At 37.3% G+C, this 23,347-nt stretch overlaps 1 protein-coding gene across 1 annotated transcript; it reads right to left on the reverse strand.

Annotated features, from left to right (window-relative positions):
* Window positions 1-2: 2 nt before the first annotated feature.
* On the reverse strand, window positions 3-17,760 carry LOC111322232 (uncharacterized). Its single transcript, XM_022925306.2, has 19 exons — window positions 17,114-17,760; window positions 15,098-15,165; window positions 14,839-14,950; window positions 13,713-13,797; window positions 10,262-10,330; window positions 9,779-9,812; window positions 8,791-8,877; window positions 7,350-7,406; window positions 6,007-6,069; window positions 5,841-5,900; window positions 4,978-5,058; window positions 4,263-4,343; window positions 3,929-3,976; window positions 3,791-3,838; window positions 2,974-3,048; window positions 2,574-2,670; window positions 1,735-1,781; window positions 976-1,015; window positions 3-353 (listed from the first exon to the last, which is right to left on the reverse strand). Exons 1-19 carry the CDS (start codon window positions 17,280-17,282, stop codon window positions 340-342), a joined length of 1,335 nt encoding a protein of 444 aa, XP_022781041.1. The 5' UTR covers window positions 17,283-17,760; the 3' UTR covers window positions 3-339.
* Between the last annotated feature and the right edge of the window lie 5,587 nt (window positions 17,761-23,347).

The raw sequence follows: 23,347 nt of genomic DNA on the forward strand, positions 1-23,347 counted from the left end.
ACTAAAAGCAACACTTTTTGATGAGTGATTTTTATGTCTAAATCCGTTACTTCTACACCAAAATTAAATTACGACGTTAATGGTATATGAATTGACGAAACTACGGTCAAATCTCTTAACCTTGGGATAAAAATGGCCACCTATGCCGTGATATTCAAATTAAAAATAATTTCAAAAGTTACTGAATAACTTGACAAATTATAATTTATATCTATTTGACGTTAAGCCCTTCCAAATAGCTACTATCCCTCATTAAAAATTAAAAAATGGCCACGAAAAGTGCTTTAAATTGAGTTCCTTGTCTGTGGGTAACACCTCTGTCCACCTTTCAGGTTCTGGTTACATTTTTCTACCTGTAAATTTCAAAAAGAGGGTGTTAGTGAAAAATCTTATGACCGGCTGGTGGACGGGAGATATTCTGCGGTTTTAATTGTCTAAAACAGTGCTCTCAATAAGATTTGAACTAGGTGGCTACTTCGGTACAGCACCCACCGGAGAGCGACTTGAGTGCGACTTGAGCGTGGTAACCGCGACTTGAGCACGGTGAAAAATACCCGGCGACTCACAACAGAACGGTTGTCGGGTCTTATTGAAAGCTCTGCTAAAAATGGCTAATTACAACTGCCTTTGTGCATCGAATAGGTTTAATTGTAAAGTGAGTTGAAAATAATTTTATACCACTTCTTTTGAGGAAAAGTAATTGTGAGTGAAAACTTACGAATCGATCCATAAATTCTTCAAATTGTACTTAACCTTTTAACCCTTAAAAGGAGATTGGCGCCTAAATTCTCCTTACAGTACCAGCCCTGAATCACACCATAAGGTGACAAGAATAAAGTAAATGATCACCCACTACATCAGCTCTTGATTGTTAACCAAATTCTCCTTGTCAGCACCTTAAGAAATGCATAGAGAACAGTATGGAGAATATGCATACTGATGTTTGGGTGTAAAGGGGGAAGAAAGGGAACAAACCTTTCCAAAATACCAGAAGATCATCTACTGTTTCTGCTTCCTATAACACAACGGTATAATGTTAGTTATGCCAACGGGTTAAACAGGTTTTATCAAGTCTACAGAACTTCTTTTGGGCATATTCATCAGACAGCCAATAAGCTCTAGTTTTTGCTGCTTGAGAGGAGATGAAGAGCATAACATATTCATGTTGAAGACTTTTTAAAAATAAATGAACTAGTTCTTTTTGACATGTGGATAATTTAACTCTGCTAAAGTGCCCTTAAACAGATTTTTAAAAGAAATCATTTAAACCCCCGCAAGAGTAATGTAGACATAAGCAATTTTGTGGGAGGTTCTGCGAAGGTCTGACCTCTGCAGTACTGACTGACGTTTTAACAACTAAAGCGGAAGACGTCATCAAAGTAGAGTAGTTCTTAGGGCTACCCTCACCCAGGCGATCCGAGTACATAATCAAATATTACTACTGCGCTACTTTACGACTAAGTCAGAGTTTAGCTGTTAATGTGATTCGTTAAGAAAAAGGGTACGATTTTCTGGACCAATCACAGGGAGGAGTAGAGCGAACCCTAGGCAAACCCAGAGTCAATCTTCAGTTGACATTCAATAGAAAATTTCCATACCTCTGTGGATTACCTAGAGCACAAAGACTAAAAGAAACCCTAAATCTATGACACACTAACCAAAGATAAAAACATTATTTGCCCATAATTGCCACTGGTAAACTTCATATGTGATAATAAAAAAGCTTAAACATACTTTTAATACTTCAAAGCTCACGCTGCCATCCTCAAGCATTCGATAACCTTGACCATGTAAGAGAAATCCAATAACGTTACACTTGTTAGTAAAGAAATCCCTTCAGGCGGCTGGTATGTCGGCTGATGATGTGCGCGGCTGCGATAGTCCGAAAAATGAATATTTGGCTAAGAGGCAAAGCTTAGAGGGCAAGTGTGAAATTTCGAGGACAATCTCTCAGCCAAGGACATTATCAGCCGAAACACCAGCAAGCCAAAAGGGGGTTTATGTAATTTATTACATCCACTTTAAAATCACTGCTGGTCTTTGTGATCTGATAGGCTCTCGCTGGTGCCATTTATTGACGAATCGCACTATTTATTTATAGCTCTCCTAAAAATTTTCGTATCGCGCGTTGACAGAAAATTTTGTGGACGATTTTGTTCTTTCCGGAGAAAAATTTAAGATCAGCTTTCAAATGTCACTACCACTGCGTTATACAAAACGAGTTCGTTTTTCTTCCAAGTAAAGTAATAAAGATGAAAAAATGTAACTCTCGAGCTGGCTTTTCCCCGTTGCCTTTGTTCCTTTTCAACGGAAATAATCGTAGGACAATATCGCCGAAAAATGGGGGTTATTGCCTGATGACTGTTCGGTGATTTTGTGCCACGTGATGTAAAGTAGTAGCCAATAGAGTCGCGCGAAAATTAATGGGTGGTTTATAGAATTCAATAACATTATACTTGAAAACATAACCAAGTTATACTTTTCATCTCGCAGAGATTTAGAAAGCTACAATTCTTAAAGTTAAACATTTTGGTTTAAGTAATAGTTAATTAAATTATCAAGATCATTCCTACCAAAAACAGCAGGCGCTTGACGACTGCAATGTCGTGAAAAAAGTGACAGGGAATTTGCACCACAATCATGGAGAATTAGGTAATCTCCTTCTTCAACCTATGAAATAACAGCTTTGTTAACTTTATTAGTTGTCTTTAACATCAGACTGGCAGACATAAACTTACATAAAATTGAAATCACTATCGAGAAATTACTGAACTATCGTATAACAGTCTCCAATTTATTTAATCGATATTAAGTAGACATTGTCACAAATAAAAGTCAGGTTTAGGAGTAAGCATAATTCAAACAGAATCAAGAAAACCAAAAAAAAAGAAATGGAGCTTCGCCTGACCTGAAACACTTCTCAATTTTTAGGGTATGGCAGAAAACGCTTAAAAACTTAACCTTGTCACTCACCGTCGGTAGAAGCACGTCTCGCTTTACTACGTCGCCAGAAAAGCACAGTGGTCCGGCAATATTATAACGCATTCTCTGTAAACATGAAAAATGTCCATAAGAAAATTGATACAAACAAATCTATTTACTGATAGTTTTCTTTGAAGCTGCATGTAAAGAACATTTTTCTAAATATGTAACACATGCATCCTAATAAAGAGAAATTCCAAGTGCTCAGTCGACATTGGAGTAAACACCTTAGACATGGTTACCACAACCATAGGTTTTTCAAGTTCCCTGACTTTTCCCTGACAAATGTAAAATTTCCTTGACCAACTGAGTTAACAGGCTCACAAATCTCAATGTTGGCATCAAACCTTCTCTTACAGCTTTAATTTATGGTTCCTGCAAGTCACACATAAACTGATAGTTTCGTTACGTAACGCAGAAAAAAAAAACAGCTTGTTGTTCAATATTTTCCTTGTCACTGCCCATATGAAAAAATTGGTCACTGAAGAAAGGCTAAAACAAGAGTGACAGAGTGGACTAACGCGGGGAGCTGAGATGACTGACAGTGGAGGTAAGGGGAGCTGAGATGACTGTGAGTGGAGGTGTGGGGATCTGAGATGACTGTCAGTGGAGGTGTGGATAGCTGAGATGACTGTCTGTGGAGGTGTGGATAGCTGAGATGACTGTCAATGGAGGTCTGACTCTCTTGAAAGTTTAACATGACAGCTCTAGATCCAAAAAGTTACATGACTGTTTGACTTCTGTGTGCATCTATTTGGCTACCAAAAAAGTTGTTTTTTTTTTAAGCAGTTAACTTGTAACTACATACCTCTCCTTCTTTCAATTGTCCTTCCTTGCTAAAAACTTCCACTCTTCTCTGTGAAAAACGAACACTTCAGGATCAGGCTTTGTATGCAAAGCTGCCCAAACAAAATGAAAACTGGGTATATTTGTACAATGCACTTACTTGGTATTTCTGTATGTTGGGGCAGTAACAAGTTCTCATCATCATATCCTATTAACAAAAGAGTATTTCATCAAATTACTGACAGTGTTAGGACTATAAAAATTACTTCAAACCAACAAAATGATAGATGAATATGCATTATATAGGCCACTTTATGCTTATGAAAGTAGTCTATGCATATAGCTATGCAGAACAAAATACAGATTGTATAAATTCCAAATTTGCCCTCTACACCATCCAGGGCCTGATGGTTTCTGAAATTGGTGCTTGAGACTGGAAGAACTCTCTTTCTTTCCACAACTTGTATCAATTACTTGGTAGAAACACAACTTACTGCTCCAAAATGTATGAGAGCGATTCTTAGGTCATCTGATGCCTTTTTGGTATATTCCACTCTACTAGCCAACCAGCCAGCCTAACAGAAAATCAAAAACAAAAAAAATTCTTCGAGTCATGATGAAGTAAACAAGATTATTTCAAGTTCTCGCATATTTCATGGAGAACTTGATCAAATTCAAAGATGTCCAAACTTTTCTGAAGATGTTCTGAATATTTCCACAAATGTTCTGAATATATTCCAAAAATGTTCTAAAGTGTTGACCCAATAGGTCTGCAATGCTCTCCCCTTCTCAACCAAGGTTTTAGCTCATGTATGAACAATTACATTGACTTTTCCTCTCTTGCAAGGCTGCAAGAGCTCCAAAGTTTTTTGAAAGATAAGAAGGAATAGCTGCATGGCTACCATGAGTACATAAGTATGAGATTGAAGTTCAAGGATCCACAAGCATGCCAATCATGCCCAAGACATGAGAGCTAGTTACTATTGTCAATTCATCAAACATTGAAAAGACCTCTAAATTTATTTTCAAAGTTTCTAGTTCCACTTTAAATGATGGGCAGCATCCATAACAGAAGCAAGTACATTTAAATAGACTATGAGCAGTCCCTGCTTTTCAGTGAAGCTTGTCACACAAGTTAAAAAAATCTGGGAAAAAAGAGAAGAGGTTCCTCGTAGTCTAACATTTACATCAGCTATGTTCACACGGTACCTTTGCATTAAATGCTTGGCCAAATTCTGTAATTACTTTCTTGAAAGTCCCATAGCTGGGAAAGAGTTCTGGAACTTCTTTCTAATAAAATCATTTCAGCATCAGTGAACAAATAGCACTGAAATTACCCTGGTCAAACATTTCTAAATACAACAATAAGAATGCTTCAGTTATATGAAATAGTTAGAAAGGTAGGTTATACATGGGCTTGATTACCAGCCACTGTCTGGGAACTAGAGCCTATGCTCCTCCCAGAACCCACGGGTCTCTTCCTGGGGAGGAACAAAAGAGACCGGACACGAAAGAGCGGCATAAATTGAGCCTAGGTTATACAAACAGTGCACATTTTAGGCTCACTAGCAGCCAGTGATGTTTTTTGGTTACTTTGCAGAGTTTTCACTGGTATAAGCCAGGGTGCATAAGCAGACAAGAAGAAAATTGAAAGAGAACAAAGTTCTGGGGGTATGCTTCCCCACTCTTTCACTCCTTTCCAAAACTGATTGTCTGAAACAGGCCAATTATTTCTCTGATTGCTTAATACATCACTCATCAGTTTTCATCCACTGCATTTAAAAGGGAATGTTTGACTTAATGACTTAACTATATTTTCCACAAAATATGGAAATCAATTAATTTAGTATTGACATGGGAAAATAACATTACAAAATAGAAAAAACAAAGATGTTACACCAGACTGACATACCACTGTACCCAAAAGCAGTGCACAAAAATCTAAAGCAAACTACATTTTACCAACAGAAGTAAAAAACTCATTTAATTTCTGGTGAAAATTTGACATACATTCTATAGTAATTTGGATGATTAATTCATGGAGCCTATTTCAAACATAACAATATACTAACTTTTAAGGCCTGTGCATAATCTTGAAATGATGGTCGGGTTGTGTCATCCTCCAAGTTAGCCTACATGTATTTAATCAAGTTGAAATTCAGACACTTGAAGTCAAGGGTTGCAAAGTAAACATTTTCAGTTGCCATTTTCACCATTATTAGTTTCAGTTAGACTTACAGGTAATCCACCCCCAATGTCAATAATGCTGATCTGTTTTTTTCCTAATCTTTTGTTCACTTCCTAAAAGAAAAAGCAACATAAACAATATGGTGATCAAAGTACTCACAAAATTGGTGATATTCCACTGGATTGAGTAGAATAAAAGTTTTTTTTATTATAATTAAAATAAATCAATGTGTCAATCAATTTAGAGCTTCAACATCCATCCCCCCCCCCCCCGCCCATCAGTCATTTGAACTTTTAAACAATGGTTTGTTCAAATTCCTGCCTCTGTGGGCAAACATTTTTGTTCCAATGCTCCACCCAATTTTATTATTATAAAAGGCAGACATGTAATCAGAAAGCATGACTTTCTACACATTGACCAGCATGTGGCTACCCTGGTCCTAGAGGTTCTCTACTCTCTAAAAAAAATAGGATAAATCTCTTCTCCCAAAACAAACCGGCGCCTAGCACCGGCAATGAGCTGCAAAGCAGCGAGTAGTCGAGAGAACCTCGGGTGGAGACCATTGAGAACCTCACTTTGGTGCATTCAGCTGATGATCGTTGCCATCTGATTGGCAATTATTGTTTTTTGTTTGAAACTGACGTGATTGTTGCGATCTGATTGGCTATTATTGTTTTTTATTTGATAATGACGTTTCCTATTGGCTGTTGAAAAGTGATAGATTTGATCAGCTGTCAAAACAGCTGAATGCACCAGCGGTCTCCACCAGAGGTTCTCTCCACTGCTTGATGCTTTGCAGCTCATTGTCGACACTTGGCGCCAATTTTTTTAGGGAGAAGAGATTTATCCTATTTTTTCTAGAGAGAAGAGAACCTCTGGGACAAGGGTAGCATGAGGCTTGAAAACCAAAATGCTGTTGACCTTTTCCTCTGAGCCATTTGCTTGCAAAAGTGAACTATTTACTTTAAACACCTCCACATTTAAAGATATAACAGTTGTATTCCTCTAGAATACTCGACACATAAACAAATCAATGACACCAAAATTTTACACACATTAAAATACAACATTTTTCAGAGCTATAAAAACCCTCTTAATGAAACTCCATACAGTGCAAATGTTGTAAAATTCATGTATAAGTTAATCATAAAGGATGAAAGACACAGGTAACAGTCTCTCTCCAGTTGTTTTGGACAAGTTTTTAATATTATTTGCCAAATACAGTTGGTAGTAAAATGAAATAGCTGGTATACAATTTATAGTACAGGATACTGTGCAGCAAAAAAAAAAAAAAAAAACCAAAAACAAAAAAATCAGGAAACCCTAGGCACAACAGTGCATGTAAACCTTGAAAAAAGAGAATACCAATTTTAATGCCACTAACTGTCCTTACCAAAGCAAAGTCAACAACACATTTCACACCACGGGTAAGATCACCACAATCAAAACTCTGAAATCAGATGGAAACAAACAGAGTTCAATGGCATTCCTCCCACCCCCCACACTCCATTCTCTTTGTTAATATCAGGTAATGGTTCAAGCATAAGTCATGGTTATAAGTTATAAGTCATGGTATAAGTTATAAGTCATGGTTATAAGTCATGCAGTCATGGGTCAAGCGTAATTACTTAAATATAAACGAATCTAACACTAAAGTATTGCCTTTGGGTGATAATCCACCATGTTATGAATTGTTTGCTGACCGTACTAGGCCTCCCTTGAATGTGGTACACAATATGAAGTTATTAGGTCTAACTATTGACAGCTCCTTATCTTTTAAAGCCCACATTAAATCCGTGTGTAATAAGGTTAATGCCAAAGTTAGTGCTCTTAGGAGAGTTCGTAAATTCATACCTTCAGAAGTGATAGTCAATATTTACAAGGCATTTATTTTGCCACACTTAGAGTACTGTGCTCCAGTCTTAGTTGGGTTATCATCTGGCCTATCTAACAAGCTGGAGCTCACTAATCAGTATGCCATTAGAACTCTTTTAAACATGGCTAAGTCAAACTCATATAGTACCTTACTTGACCATGTGGGACTGAAGACCCTAGGGCATCGCAGATATTCTCATGCTCTCTGCCTTTTTTATAAATGCTTATATAACATGGGGCCGAATAATATTAGGGAGATGTTTTTATTTTGTAATAATAAATATGACCTCAGAGGCTTCTGCAAGCTTGATCAGCCTACTTATTCTAGCAGATTCATGCATAGGTCATATCAATACGTCACTACAAGATTATGGAATAATCTACCTGACTATGCAAGAAGAGCTCCTTATCTTAATATTTTTAAATCAATGCTGGACGAGGTTAACTTGACTACCAGTGTGGAGTGTGAATGCAACTTTTGTACATAGCTTTTTTTATCCCTAGCTTGTCCCTCTTAGTTTTATTGATTCCTATTTATTCCCTATATATGCATCATGATTCCCATATGATTTTATAGTTCCTTTTTATTACTATTACTATCATCATTATCTAGCTTGTTATATATATATATTATTTTAACCTGGCACGTTCAAGTTAAAACGAGTTATACTCAATTGTGAAATGTGGATAAATAAATTACTTACTTACTTTACTTAACATTGAAATGGGGGAGGGGGTGGAGATAAATAAACATTATAGAAAACATTCCAAAAGTACACATAGTAGAGCATGCCAAGACTTTCACTACTCATTGTAGTTGAAAGACAACCAATAATTTTATCAATTTAAAAAAGTATTATTTTGCAAGTCAGAAATCAACTTGACAGTTTTTCAAATATTTTTTGTATAGTAATACTTAGTTTTTACACTATCATAGTCTCCACATATTTCTGAAGTACCTGGGACCCAATATGTATATGAACTCCTGTCAACCAAGGATGATCCATATACCAGCTAATGATCTCTTCCTTTGATGAGGCTGTCAGCTTTTCAAAAACAATATTTGTAATTAAACATAGATTTATTTTCCAAGCTGTTATCATCATCACTGGTACGATGACCGCCTCCCGGTTAGCTCAATTGGTATAGCACCGGATTGTTGTGCGGGAGGTTGAGAGTTCAAATCCAGCTGGCCCAACACTCAGGGTCTTTAAATAACTGAGTAGAAAGTGCTGCCTTTTTAATAATATCTGCAAATGGTTAGACTTTCTAGTCTTCTCGGATAGGGACGATAAATGGAGGTCCCATCTCACAAGCCCTTGTATATGATTTCAATTTGTGGGACGTCAAAGAACCCACACACTCCTCAAAAAGAGTAGGGCACATAGAGCCCGCTGTTGTGGTATATCTTTGTGCTGTATCTATCCAGGGTGAATTGGAGGGAGGGGTGGTGCCTCGCATGGACCTTGTGTTCCGTTCACACTAACCCTTCCGAGTCTAGTCACACCCGGTAAAGTCATTAAAACAAAACAAAACAAAACAATAACAATATGAAATGGTCAGTCCAATATAATCATGAACAACAGTATGTGGCAAACATCTATACAACTGCATTTTGCATAGAAATTCCAGATACACTACATGATGTTAGAACATTGCAATGATTTGGCACTGCAATTCTCTTGTTTCATGACCTCCTTAGAGACAAAAATGTTCTCTCTGAACACTACAAAAGCGAGATTAACTGCTTGAAATCTTGTGGAAATCATGTCACCAAAGCTTGGGGTTCCGGCAGTGCAATATTACATGTATATTCATACACACCCCAAGAAGTTAATCACTGGGATTACTCAGAGGGAGAGAGAAAACACAAAACATCTTGTGTTGTTGAAATAGTTATTAAGTACAAAATTCTTAACAGATATAAGTCAATCTTGTTGCACTCACCTGGACTCCAAACTTTGAATCTGTTGTACATGTACTAAAACAAAAAAAAAAAAGACTGCACTTAACATGCATTTTTTTAACAGTGGTGCCATGATATGATTGACCAATTTGCCATTGTTGATAAGAGTAAAGACAACATTGCTCATGTCAATGTATCAAGCAACATGTTGCACATTGAAAGAATCCTGTCACGCACTGAAAGAATCATTTTATCGCGCTGCAGCTCATGAGTCCACAACATTTTGACCACTGTGATGACATAAAGTTTATTGTTAATGACAAGAGTACTGAATACCAGTAACAAAAATAATAACAAAAGAATGAATGAACAAATCAACCAAAAAAAAAAAATTAACAAAAACAATAAACAATTTTATAAACTTCTGTTGAAGTAACGTTACAGACTGTAGTCAGCAACATTGATCATTATAAATCATTAATATTTTTTGTCTAATTTTAATTACTGGCAGGAGTGTTGCTCACCTTAGATCTTTAACAGCACCAACTCCAAGAATAGGTTTCAATCTTATGCCAACTGATGACTTTGTTTGACTATCATACCAAAAATATATGTTAAGAATATCTATATAATTATATATATATATATAGTTTAATCACTATATATATATATATATATATATACATATATATAGAGTGATTAAACTTGGTGTTTATGAAACGGTGCTCTATACAAATAGTAGAGCGGGAAAAATGTGTGGTAGGTGGAAAAAAAACAACTACATATACATCCCTACAGACCTGTTTCGTGGTTGCCCACTCATCAGGGGAGTGGGCAACCACGAAACAGGTCTGTAGGGATGTATATGTAGTTGTTTTTTTTTCGCCTACCCCACATTTTATATATATATACATAGATAAAATATTGTAGTACACGAGGAAGGACAACTTCGAGCTAAGAAAGACATATAATCAAATAAAAAGTCTAAGAAAGTTTAATAAAAACGTTTCGGTCCGAGACCTTCATCAGTTGTAATACAATGACTTACAAATTCCTTAAATAGATTTATATAGGGCGTGATGACACATATAAACAAAAACAGTAATTACTACGCGAAAAATTATCACAATAAAAAGAAATGGAAAAATTGTCGAATCCACTGAAAATGTTAAGGAATCAGCGTTGACTTGAAAGGCGAGAATTGTACTAAAATTTTCAATTAATGCTGAGACTGTGACCTTTGATGCCTGCCCAATTTGAAAAAATTATCCGCATTAATTATAGTTTATTCTTTTTTTGGAGTGAAATTCCTGGCGCTTATTCAAGCTGAAGGGTGCCAGAGAGAATAACTGTGCGCTCCAATATACTTCTTTGGTAATTAGAAGTTTCTTGACGTTACCTGAATTGTTTACTGTCGCCTGCACTTGATCAATGCATTGGAATGAGAAATCGCTTCAATCATGTGGTGTTTTGTTGAAATATACCGCTACTTCACAGGTCTTTTTCTTAGTGACCGTAGCAGACTTGTGGTTGTGAAATCTAACTCTAAAGTCATTTGTTGTGGAACCAATGTATTGTAGGCGACATTTCTTGCATGAAGCCAAATAAATTATGTTCTTAGAATCACAAGAAAGTTTCGATCGTATCTTGTAACTCTTGCCTGTTTGAAAACTTAAAAAGGAATTAGATTCAACCAAGAAGTTGCAACAAAGATCGCAGTTGTAGTTAAAAGTGGGCCTCCCCTTTTTTAATGCTTGCCGCATTGCTTCTTTGCAATTGGTTACGCCACTCATTTTAACATATTTAGTATTCTTATCTCTTAGTTTTTAGGGTTTGTTTCTTGTATTTTGTCCATTTCTTTCTTTGTAATTAGGTTTTTTGTTATCTTTTTATTAGCACCAGTTCATTAGTCGTTATCTGTAATTACGTAATTATTAGCACTTTGGTCCTATTTAATGCTCTTTTTTTATTTTAAAAGTTGTAAATAACTGAAGAAGGTCTCTGACCAAAACGTTTTTTAGTAAATTTTTTTATATTTTTTACGTCAGAAGTTGTCCATCCTTGAAATTTTTAAACTTTCTATGTTCGTGTTTGCTGTGAGGTTTGGACTGCGAATCTTTATTGATCCTCCTGGCGAGGTGCACCTTTGTTGGCCTGAGAGTTCCACTAACGACTTGCAATATATATTTAACAATTATTCGCCGAAGGCGAGGTCAATATCATCGAATAATCCCCGAGACGAAGTCAAGGGGATTATTCGACAATATTCACTGAACCTGAGGTAAATAATTGTTTTAGTATAATTTCAGAGCTGAACAACAGAGAAATTTCTAAAATCATAACAGTTTAGTAACATTTATTAACTTTTTATTTTAACATTTTATGTAAACCACGTGGAGCGGTTTATATAGCATCATATAAGGAACCGCTCGACCAATCAGATTGCTGGAAACTCTTTGCTCAGCTCTGAAATTATACTAAATATACATATAAATATAAATAAATATTATGAGAGGAAAAAAGGACGTAACTACATTTCCCGACAAGCCTGTTTCGTGAATCGCTTCACTCTTCAGGGGTTTAATTTAAGAGGTTTAAACCCCTGAAGAGTGAAGCGATTCACGAAACAGGCTTGTCGGGAAATGTAGTTACGTCCTTTTTTCCTCTCATAATATTTATTCTGCTCTGCTTCAACGTATTGAGCACTGTTCCACGCGAAAATCGACTTGCAGACTTCCTATAAATATAAATATATATGTAAATCCCCTGATGAGTGAGCAATCACAAAACAGGCTTGTAGGGATAAAAACATAGTCGTCGTATTTTTCTACTCAACGTATATAAATATATAATTTTATAGGTATTGCATATTAGTAATATTGCATTATTGAATATAGTTTCCTTCAAATTATTGAGGTTGTCAAAACAAACATTTCAATGTGTTGGCTATTCTGAATTCTTAATGCTCAATTTTCGGCACAGAAGCATAACATTGTGCTGCCTACTCTGAATCATGGTTACTCAAATCTCTTTAACAGTCCCATGTATCCCAGATATTTCATTTTACTTCTTCTAATAGGTAAGGGTACATGTAGGTTAAGCCCGTATTCCAGCCACTCGGTGACACATCCAGCCAGCCAACACTTTTTCTAACTGTAGTTTCTGTAGCACAAGGCACCTAGAGGTATTAATTTCTGCTCCCCCAGGATGTTATTATCATAATGAGAGCTAAGTAGAATGGAAAACTTATTTACAGAGTCATGATCAAAAACAGGGGAAATCTCTAAAATAATTCATGAGATCATCTTTAATTTGAAATATATTTATTATAACCTGCTCAAAATTCCAAGAAGATTTATTCACACTCATTTCTTTGGGAAAAAGCAGCAAAGCTAATGAACCACTCTTCCACCCTAATGTGGTGTACATGGTACCATTATACTCTTAGACTACCTCCTCTATGCCAAGCTGTTGTAGTTTTTATTCATCTACTTATCAATTAATATTCCTTGACCTTATTTCACCTAATAGGCATAAATAGAATAGTTGCAAAATACATTCAATTACTAATTACAAATTATTCTCAGAGGAATTCTCTAGAATAATCCATGTAATATATTAATAATGACTTTTAAAAAAGCTGAGGAAAGTTGTGAAATACATTACTAACTGTACAGCTGTATAATTGATCTGAAATTGTCAGCATAGCTATTTTTAATTAATTTTTCAAACTATCCAAATTAATCCTTATGCAATTAATTCATAATTCTGAGCAATGCCCAATTACAACTGACTCAGTTGTATAATCAATGAGTAAGAGCACTACATGCTTGCCTAAGGCCTTGTCTAAATAATTTAGCTGTCTAGAGAATTTTTTTTATGCATCTATTTCCAAATTGAACAGCACGTAGTCCTATTACATATACTAATAACAAATTATTCTCTTGTCAGCTGATAAAATTATGCTTTACTTACCCTTGGTCTTTTATTATAGCTGTTATTCTCTCAAGTTCTTGATAATTGTCCACATTTATATGAATACCATTTTCTAAAGCAAACTCTGAAACATTACAAATAATTACAGAGTGAACATCAAAAGCCTTTTTATTCCTTCTCTGAAAGGAAAAAATACATGCTCATTGTAACACACTGAATGACAGTAGAACAAATTGCATAATTATTGACAGAATATCTTACAAATTAAGTGTTAAAATTAAGTAACATGTACTCTTCACTTAAGAGTACAAATTATGATCCTCATTTTAGGTAGACTACAATTTTAGCAATTTCAAAAAAGAAGAATGAAAAATTCACCCTTGATGATAATTGAAACCATGCCTCCCAGATACTAGAGGCATACATTTTGATTCTTGTCAAATCCTGAATTTATTCAGGCTACTTTTCTGCAGTCACTAGAATTGAAACCCAAGGAACAGCAAATTCTCATAACCAATATACAAGGAAAATGTGTAGCAGCTCCAGGAAATAATCAGCAATCAGATTTAATAATCAACAATGGGAGTCAAAGGATTAAATTGTAGCCCACCTGCAAGGACCATTTCTGCACTTGAATTTCATCCACAAGTCAAAATGATTTATATTTCATTCTCAAACTCAATAATAATTCATCAAGTTACAAACCAATCACAATACGCCAATTTGGTCACATGTGTGTGTTTAGAAACCCCGATGAAACACTGGACAGAGGCTTTTCCACTATACTTTGATGAAATATCAAACCCTAGAGCTTGATAAAATGTCAAACCCCACTGATGCCAAAATCAGTCAGAATTTTTCATTGTTCTTGGCTAATGATGCACAATTGAGAAGCAATTTCAAAAACTCGTGCTTCGTGTTTCATTGGGGTTTTCAAACACTCGAGAACAATAAAAGCACGCGGCCTACGGCCCTGTGCTTTCATCAGTTTTCTCGTGTTAGGAAACCCCGATGAAACACTCACAATCGTTTTTGAAATATTACATAAAAATTATGTACTTTTAATGGTACTTCATGCAATGCCCAGCCTCCTCACATATCCTTGTAAATATCATTACAAAGGTTACTAGCTAGTCTTTCAGTTGATAACTAATGGTAGTCATACTTAATTCTGGCTCTGTTTTCACAGGTGAGTCAAACACAATTTTCTCAGGAGGAAATCCAAGATCCATGCCATGTAGCACTTCCGTGATTGACGCACACTCCAGACCATGACCCTAGATAAATGACACAAATTTGAGACTGGCATTTTTGGGGTGGGTGAGGGGTTGTGCTTAAGAATTTCTGCACTATACCCCTGAAAGAACTTCCTTACAGTAATGTTCTATTACAATGAAAATGAAAAGTAAATTCTAGTTACATGCCTTTTCCAGAATAATCTTCAGCATGGCTGAGACTGGATTGGCCTTTATAGCAATCGCATGGAGAAAATCTGGGAAAGAGGTATTGAAACAATTTTAAAATACAGTCAACTCTCCACAAACAGACACTATTATAAGCAGGCAGCTCAGTCTACTTACAGACACTTTTGTCAATTTCCAGTTTTGTCTCCCAGTCAAACTCTGTAATTACTCATTGTCGTCAGAGGACATTCTCTTGTAAGTGCCGAGACTGATACTTTTGAAAGTGATCATTTGATTTTAAGCTCTCTTGTAAACAGACACCCCATGCATAATAATGACTCTTGGTAATGAAATTTGTCTTTAATTTGCAAATCAATAGAAACATGACTTTCAATAGAGCAACCGAACAGTGGGGATTCTTTTTTCAAATCTCCATTCATCCATGGGAGAGCAACCTGTTCATTTAAATAAATAAATATGTTAATTAAAGCTCCTCCTTAAGAGCTTTTCAGCCACAATGTAGACTAACTAAGTGCTTGAAAATCCCCACTGGCAGAAGGCAGACCAATGGGCTATTTACAGAGCACTGCCAAGGAGTTGAACTATAGGAGCAACCGAGAACAAATCCAGTGAGTGGCAGGGTGGAGGACTCTAACCCGGGACACCGGATTACAAGTCCAACACCCTAACCACTCGGCCCTGCCTCCTCCATTTGTGTGACATGTCAAAAACAAGCCCTTATTAACTCTCCTATAAGTGAACTTCAGGTCTATTTTTCTTTGGTACCCACTTATGGGAATGATTGTTGAGGGTGGGCAGCTCCACTAACGTACACTTCGTCCAATTTCTGAGGGCCTCCACTTACAAGAGAGCTTATGCATGCAAGAAAAAAGTCAAGTTTTTAACTTTTAACCCCTAAGGGTGACTAACATCTAATTTTTCTTATATCACTATTGAATAAAACATAAAGGTTATCAGAATAAAGGAAATGATTGCCAACTATAGAAATAATTGATTGTTTAACAAATTATCTAGTCAGTGCCATAAAAATGTAAAGAGAATGGTATATATACTGTAGAAAATATGTGCTGCTGTTAGAGTGCTAAAGATTTTAAAATTTCTAATACACAACCAAACTGTGGTGTATCTGTAAATTCTAGATTGTTTCCTTTGATGACAGCTGACAACACCCACAAAGATGTTGTCAAAATTTTACACAAATGAATCATTGCTCACAATAACAAAGTTTTCAAACTGAATGTTGTAGCTCAACTCTGATGCACATTTTTTCTTTCCAGTGTATATTCTAGCAAAGCATTATTAGCTAACTTGTTGTCTTTGGGCTACTTTTAAAACTTTACATGTGAGAAAGCTTTGGAGAGCTTGGGAACCAAGATTTTGGAGAAGACTAAGCTTTCTGTCATCCCGACATTTTTCTATGAACACAGCTATCTCTTTGCACGACCATGTCCAATACCTTGTCACTCAACATAATCAAATGGTCCTAATCAGCAATTTAACAAATTGCTTCCAAAGAATATGTTATTAGACTTGTATTTTAGAGTTATTACGCCGTCGATCGTATATGGAATATCATTATGGGGAGGTCTCAGAAATAAGGAAGGTTTTAAGGCATTAGAAGCACTGCATTGTAGAGCTGCGAGAATTATCTTTGAGCTACCTTGGGAGATGTCTAATGCTGATGTTATGAAAAAGGCTAACTGGTCTCCTTTAGCCTTTATGTATAAAATTAGCTTAGCTAAGCTTATGTATAAAATCCATAATAACCTGACTCCAGACGCTATGTCAGCTATTATTAAGAACAATGATAACATCAAGCGATATCAACGTAGGAAGAAACTGAAAATTGATGTCCCTCGTTTTAACACCTACTAGATGAGGAACTCTGTAGCTCGTAGAGGAGGAATAGTTTGGAACACGTTGGTTCCTCAACTTAATGACGATCGACAATGTTAAGAAATATGCGATTATGGCAAGACGATCTAAGGCTTTGCTACACCTTGTTGAGTTGCTTACCTTCACCAAAAGCTTCTTCTGCCCTGTTGAGTCCAGATTCGAATTCGTCGAGATCGTAAAACAGACCTGCATGCTTAGGCTTTCCTGGTTTATAAATAAGAGATGGAGAGCCTAAAATTCCTTGAGATATCGCCGCTGAAAGAGCTGTATGAGAGGTTTTCCCAGACATTCTGGCTGATTTCCCTTAGGAATTTAAAATTAATAAACATTAGCCTCGCTTAATCCAACCCCAGTCCATCTCAAACTATGTAACCTGTGTAAAAGTGGGTTAAGATGAATAAATTTTCATGTAATTATAGAATTTTTTATTTCAACCAACTGAAGAATGCCATTGAAACGGGTAGATGACAAAAACGCGGAGCCCTACTCGATGGAGTACCCTATGGAGTACCTAAATGGAGTACCCTTAAAAGTCATGTATTGATCGGATAAAATACGTTATGAATATGGTAAATCGTGTAGTTGTACATATCTTTATGTATTTTGAGCTTGCCAGCTATATGATTGTCAGTTCGATACAGTCCACGATATTGACCGCCATCTTAAATTCAACATCAAACTGCTGACCACTTCAATCGCAAGACTTAAATGTAATATCATCTATCCCATCTTAGTTAATCGAGGAGACTCTTTTAACTATGCATCCATGAACGTTTTCTTAATGGGCCGATCACCTTATGATCTTCTGAGAGACCAAAAGTACGCACAGGCTTCATTCGGCAGCGCACATGGCCTCATGGGTTGGGCGACCCTAAAAGCTAGAACGGTGGAATAGCGCAATGGTGGAAAATGACCCAAATCCTAAAACATGGAACGGCGGAAAATGACCCCAAATCCTAAAACATGGAACGGCGGAAAATGACCCCAAATCCTAAAACATGGAACGGATGTCAGGGCATGTTGCAAGAATTTTGTACAAAGACACTTAAGCGCTTAGCTCATTCATTCCCACGACTATAACGCGCGTAACTAAAATTACATGTAATTAACTTTTTTTTCCTTTTGCTGAGTGGTATGAATAATAATGAACCATTAGACATAAAGATAGCTGCGTTTTCGCGTTGTAAACCTGTTTAGTTACCTTTTGTTATGCTAAATTTGCCAAGAGTTCTAGTCGCGGCATAAAAAGTCGCACAGCATGTGAAAATTACCTTGACATACCACATTACAATAAACAATTGTAACTTTGATACGTTTCCTGGTAGGATGGTGGTGTTTTGGACGCCTGGTCGAGAAGAAATTCTTCAAATTCTTCTTGACGGCTTCCTTCTGCTAACTTTCTTTGTCTTTTCACGCTATGAGAAATTCCCACGCGCATTACCACGTGCAAACCTCTCTTCACCTAGTGTTGCTCACGACATAAAACTAATTCGTAGATGAAGAAACGCTCGTATTGAAGGGTTCGTAACGGAGGCTTGCTCTCACGCTAGTCTAAATTTGGAGCTGGGCTGAACGTCGTTATATTTTGAGAAGCCTGAAAACGTTCCTGTCAGTGATGTTCTCACAGTTACAAGTATATGAGATATTATCGTTTGATTTAATCTATGCAAACGTGACCAGGAAACGTATGTTGCAATTTTCCGCCGTTCCATGTTTTAGGGTTTGGGGTCATTTTCCGCCGTCCCGTGTTTTAGGATTTGGGGTCATTTTCTGCCGTTCCAAGTTTTAGGATTTGGGGTCATTTTCCGCCGTTCCGTGTTTGAGGATTTGGGCTCATTTTCCGCGCCACTCCGCCGTTCCACCGTTCCACTGTTCAGGCTTTTAGGGTCACACTCATGGGTTTCTTAATTGTGTGAAGCGATGAGGATAAAATATGGGGGCCCGTTCTGGTCAAAATTATACAGGGTAGATGTAATTATTTCTGAAACACCATGAAAATAACTGAACAAACAGTTTTATTAATTCTGTTTTATTAAAAATAATTCCCATGATTTTGACCAGAAGGGCCCCCATAGGCATTGATCACAAACAAATGGGCTATATGATAAAAAATGTGTCGGATAACAAAACAATTCGAAACGAACTCAAGAACAAGCCACCATTAAAACGAAAACTTTTCACGGATGATGTACTGATGTACTGAAAAATGACGAATCCGTAAAATTCTAAACGGGATTTCCGACTTTGGCCTGTCTAATGGTAGCCTGCGTACATCCGGTTATATTTAACAATTATTCGCCGAAGGCGAGGTGAATAGGCATAGGATTTTGTGACCGTTGGTGATTGGTAGTTCTAACTCTACTCCTGATTGGCCAAAGGTTCTAGTTTATTGTTTCTTGTCAAATTCAACATAACGTCCAACGCGTCAGGTGTTGAATTCAAGCCAGAGCTATGGGAAAAAGCGTTTTCTGAAGTCAAATGGTACTTTGAAATCGAGAGTCTTTTGCCGGAGCAAAAGGAGGCAATAAGAGGTTTTTTTAGCGCAAAAAACGTGTTCGTTAACCTGCCTACAGGATAAGGGAAGTCTTTGATAAGGCAGTTTAGAATAAACGGCGGCTGAACTCAGGCTAGTGCACGAAGGAATGTCAAGATTTGGCAAAAATCTAATTAACAAATGGTAAACACCACAGCGTACACGATTGAGTTATGGATGCACGCGGGAGATTGCTAAGGACGAAAGAAGCGTAAGAGTCGCTCTCGGCTATCGCCTCGAGCGACTCTTGCTTCTTGAGTGCTTAGCAAACCTCCCAAGTGCATCCATAACTCAATAGTTTACGCGGTGGTGTTTACCATTTGTTTTATAATATAACATTGATACATTGTAGCTAAAGAGTTCCCTTTTATTTAACAAATCTTACGTGACCAGAAAAAAACAAGCGCGCGCGGAAAACTAGTCTTTGCATATGCTCACGTCAACAGCGTACACCCATGGGCAAATGGGGACGCTCAATTGACCAATCAGAGCGCGCGCTTTACTTTGGTTATGTTATAATTTGGATTTGCTCTGGAATGTTACGTGAATTGTTACATGAATTAGTGTTTACGAAGAGCTGTGTTGGATTGGGCGTATTTTGAGAATCTTTTGCACTCTGAATCGATGTGTGGTTCAGTGTTAAAATCAGGGGTTGTAATTGACCGACGAACTTGGTTCGGCGTTGAAGTCGCTAACACATTGTGAGCTTCTGTGCGGCTCTTCGGCGTTAACTCGTTGGCATCGCTACATGAAGTCCTCTTACGTGTACCTTGAAGAGCTTCATTCTCTGGTTTGCCACATAGAGCGCGTATTTCTGATTCTACTTTTGCTTGTTGATCTATGACTGATCTTCGTTTTATCAATAGTTGACGAAAAGACTTGCAAATAATCTTCCTCTGTCCGTAAGCAATCGAGAGGCTTTCAAACTCACATTTTACATCAAATTTAGCTTTACCGTCAATAAGATATCTTTCAGTGTGGTGTAAGTCCTTCCGAGAACACAAAACACAAATTATTTCCATATATAAGAGAACAATCATCGATAAAAAACTATTTCTACTTGAGTCCTAGCTAGATGAGAGGTGAGAAGCACATGAAACGACTCAAAACAAACATCATGACACTTGAGTAGACCTGGATTCGAGATATATGACCAATCCGATGGCTCGTAAGAATGGGCCAATCACAGCGCGTACTCAAATCGGCGTACATTCTCACACAAGAAATCGTGCACTGTTGCTCAGACGGAGTTTAGAATAAACGGCGGCTGAGCTCAGGCTAGTCTAATGGCTAAACTGGAAATTGCAGTATCCATTTATTTTATCCACCTGACCGTCAACAATTAACAAATAGGCGAAAACCCTCAAGACTTTTGTACGAACAGTCTTCGTCGTAGCCAACTTTTCCAACCAGATAATGGTAAATATCAGGAAACCTACCAGTGAAGTCATGGGTCCAATCCTTTGAGTGAGAGTGGCTGGGGAAGAAATTTTCCTCCCGACAATGTTATCTAGGTGGATCGTGGAGGAAAATGGCCGGCGAGTAATTGATTGGACACGGAATCGTAGAATCCTTTTAATAGACCCTTCCACGGTTTGTAGCGGCCATATTGTTTGAGGGTCAAACAAAACCTCGTTGCGTAGCAACGAGAAATATATTGCAGTAAATGGCTTGAACCCGGGGGTAACATGTGAAGGTGTAGTCTGATCGTCCGGGTGAGTGTAGTCCTGAGAAGGACTGTTGTCGGTGGTAGTGACTGCCGTTTCGACAACCTGTGCGGAAGTCATCATCAGAGTCCAGTGTCAGATTATAACACTTGACTCTGATGATGACTTCCGCATAGGTTGTCGAAACGTCAGTCACTACCACCGACAACAGTCCTTCTCAGGACTACACTCACCCGGACGATCAGACTACACCTTCACGAGCAATATATTCGTTTGTAATTATTCGACGCGCGTCGGTACCTTCGCTGAATATCGTGACTTTATAAAGGGAAAATCGCTTATTTTCGTCTCCAAATCTAGTGCAAACAAAGATAAGGCGTTACTGAAAGTAAGTGCCGAATTTTTTGGCGAAATACCTTTTTATTACTGCGTTTTATGGGCAGATTGATATGTTATTTGAAGGTGACCTCGAGGCCGTCACGATGCGAGAATGGCATTTTAAAAAGCACTTCTTTCGGTTGAGAAATTAGAATATCTTTTTTAGCCATCGATATTGTGTAGTTTTAAATTTTAGGATTTATGGTAGTAGCATTGCAACGTACTTAAAATTTTGGTTTTGGTTTTTGTACTTTAGGTGTTTTCAAGCTTTTAAAAACAATTCTTAAACGAATTGTTTGTATTTCGAAACATGGCTACGCGTGTTTCTAATGAGCCGTCTAGTGTAAATCCAGAAGATCGTTACGAAAATGTCCTCCGGAAAAGCTTAGGTGAACTAAAAGATTACCTAAGTTTAAGAGGGTTAAGTGTAACTGGGAAAAAAAAGAGAGCTTGTCGCGAGAGCCTTTTCTGATTGTGAACGCAATGTTCGGGTTGTGGTATCCGACGAGGAGTTTCAAGAGTATGTTAGCCCGGTGTCTGGAAGGAAAGGTTTAAAGAGCATGTAAACACATTTATTTCAATTTTTCTTCTGCACAATTAAGTTACTTAATTACAAAAAGTCATTCGAAAAAGCAGCGCTCTGACCTTCTGCCATTAGGTCGGCCGCGAGGTCGCGTCCAAAGAAAAACGATCTCAATGTTCCCATAAAATGTAGAGAAGAAAAGGTTTTTCGCCAAGAGGAGAAAAAGTCACTCACCTTTATTAATGTCCTCTCTTTCTCAGCGTTGAATATTAATTTTTGTTTCTGAACAAAGCAAAAATTAAACGAGGGTAGCGATGCGCGTCTCCTTATCATAAGAGATTCTATGGCTCGTTGCTACGCAACGGGATTTTGTTTGACCCCAACCAATATGGCCGCTAAAACCGTGGAAGGGTCTATTGGTTTTTATTCGATCTACAAAAAATAATACGTAATTTCTGAGTGATCTGACAGCAAGCAATTCCTGACAATTTCATGCTGGACACAGGCAGCCCAAGCTCACTACTAGAAAAGCGGACGTGACTCTTACCGTGTTGCGCAACGTTTTATATTTATAAAGGTTTGTATGGGATGTTATCGGTTTGCCTTAAAAGAGAGGGAAAAATGTCTTGTTTTGAAATAAAATGGACTTACCTTATTGCCTTGTTGTTTTCTTTGTCGATTCCTAGCGTCTCAGGCCATTTTGAAGCTTTTTCGGCGAGTTAGCGCTATGTTGGTCGGTCTTTCTTTTAGCAGTCGAACACCAACATAGCGCTAACTACATATGATGCACGATCCTCGCAGTAGATAGCGCTATTTAAGCAATAGCGAAAATCAGACCTGAAAAAAATCAGGCCTGTACGGGATTCGAACCACTGCTAACTCGCCGAAAAAGCTTGAAAATGGCCTGACGCTAGGAATCAACAAAGAAAACAACAAGGCAATAAGGTAAGTCCATTTTATTTCAAAACAAGACATTTTTTCCTCTCTTTTAAGGCAAACCGATAACATCCCATACAAACCTTTATAAATATAAAACGTTGCGCAACACGGTAAGAGTCACGTCCGCTTTTCATGTAGTGAGCTTGGGCTGCCTGTGTGCTGGAAAACGAAATGATGATACTAAAATGCCAGCTGGTTACAAACACACTACTCACTTCTGTGGCGCAATCCAATCAAAACTCCAGTACCAAGAAACAGGTTAGCAAAATTCTCTCAGAAAACTTCTGGTAGCGAGGTAGAAAAAGGACTAATCG

Source organism: Stylophora pistillata, chromosome 3, assembly GCF_964205215.1.
Source record: "Stylophora pistillata chromosome 3, jaStyPist1.2, whole genome shotgun sequence".
Lineage (NCBI taxonomy): Eukaryota > Metazoa > Cnidaria > Anthozoa > Scleractinia > Pocilloporidae > Stylophora > Stylophora pistillata.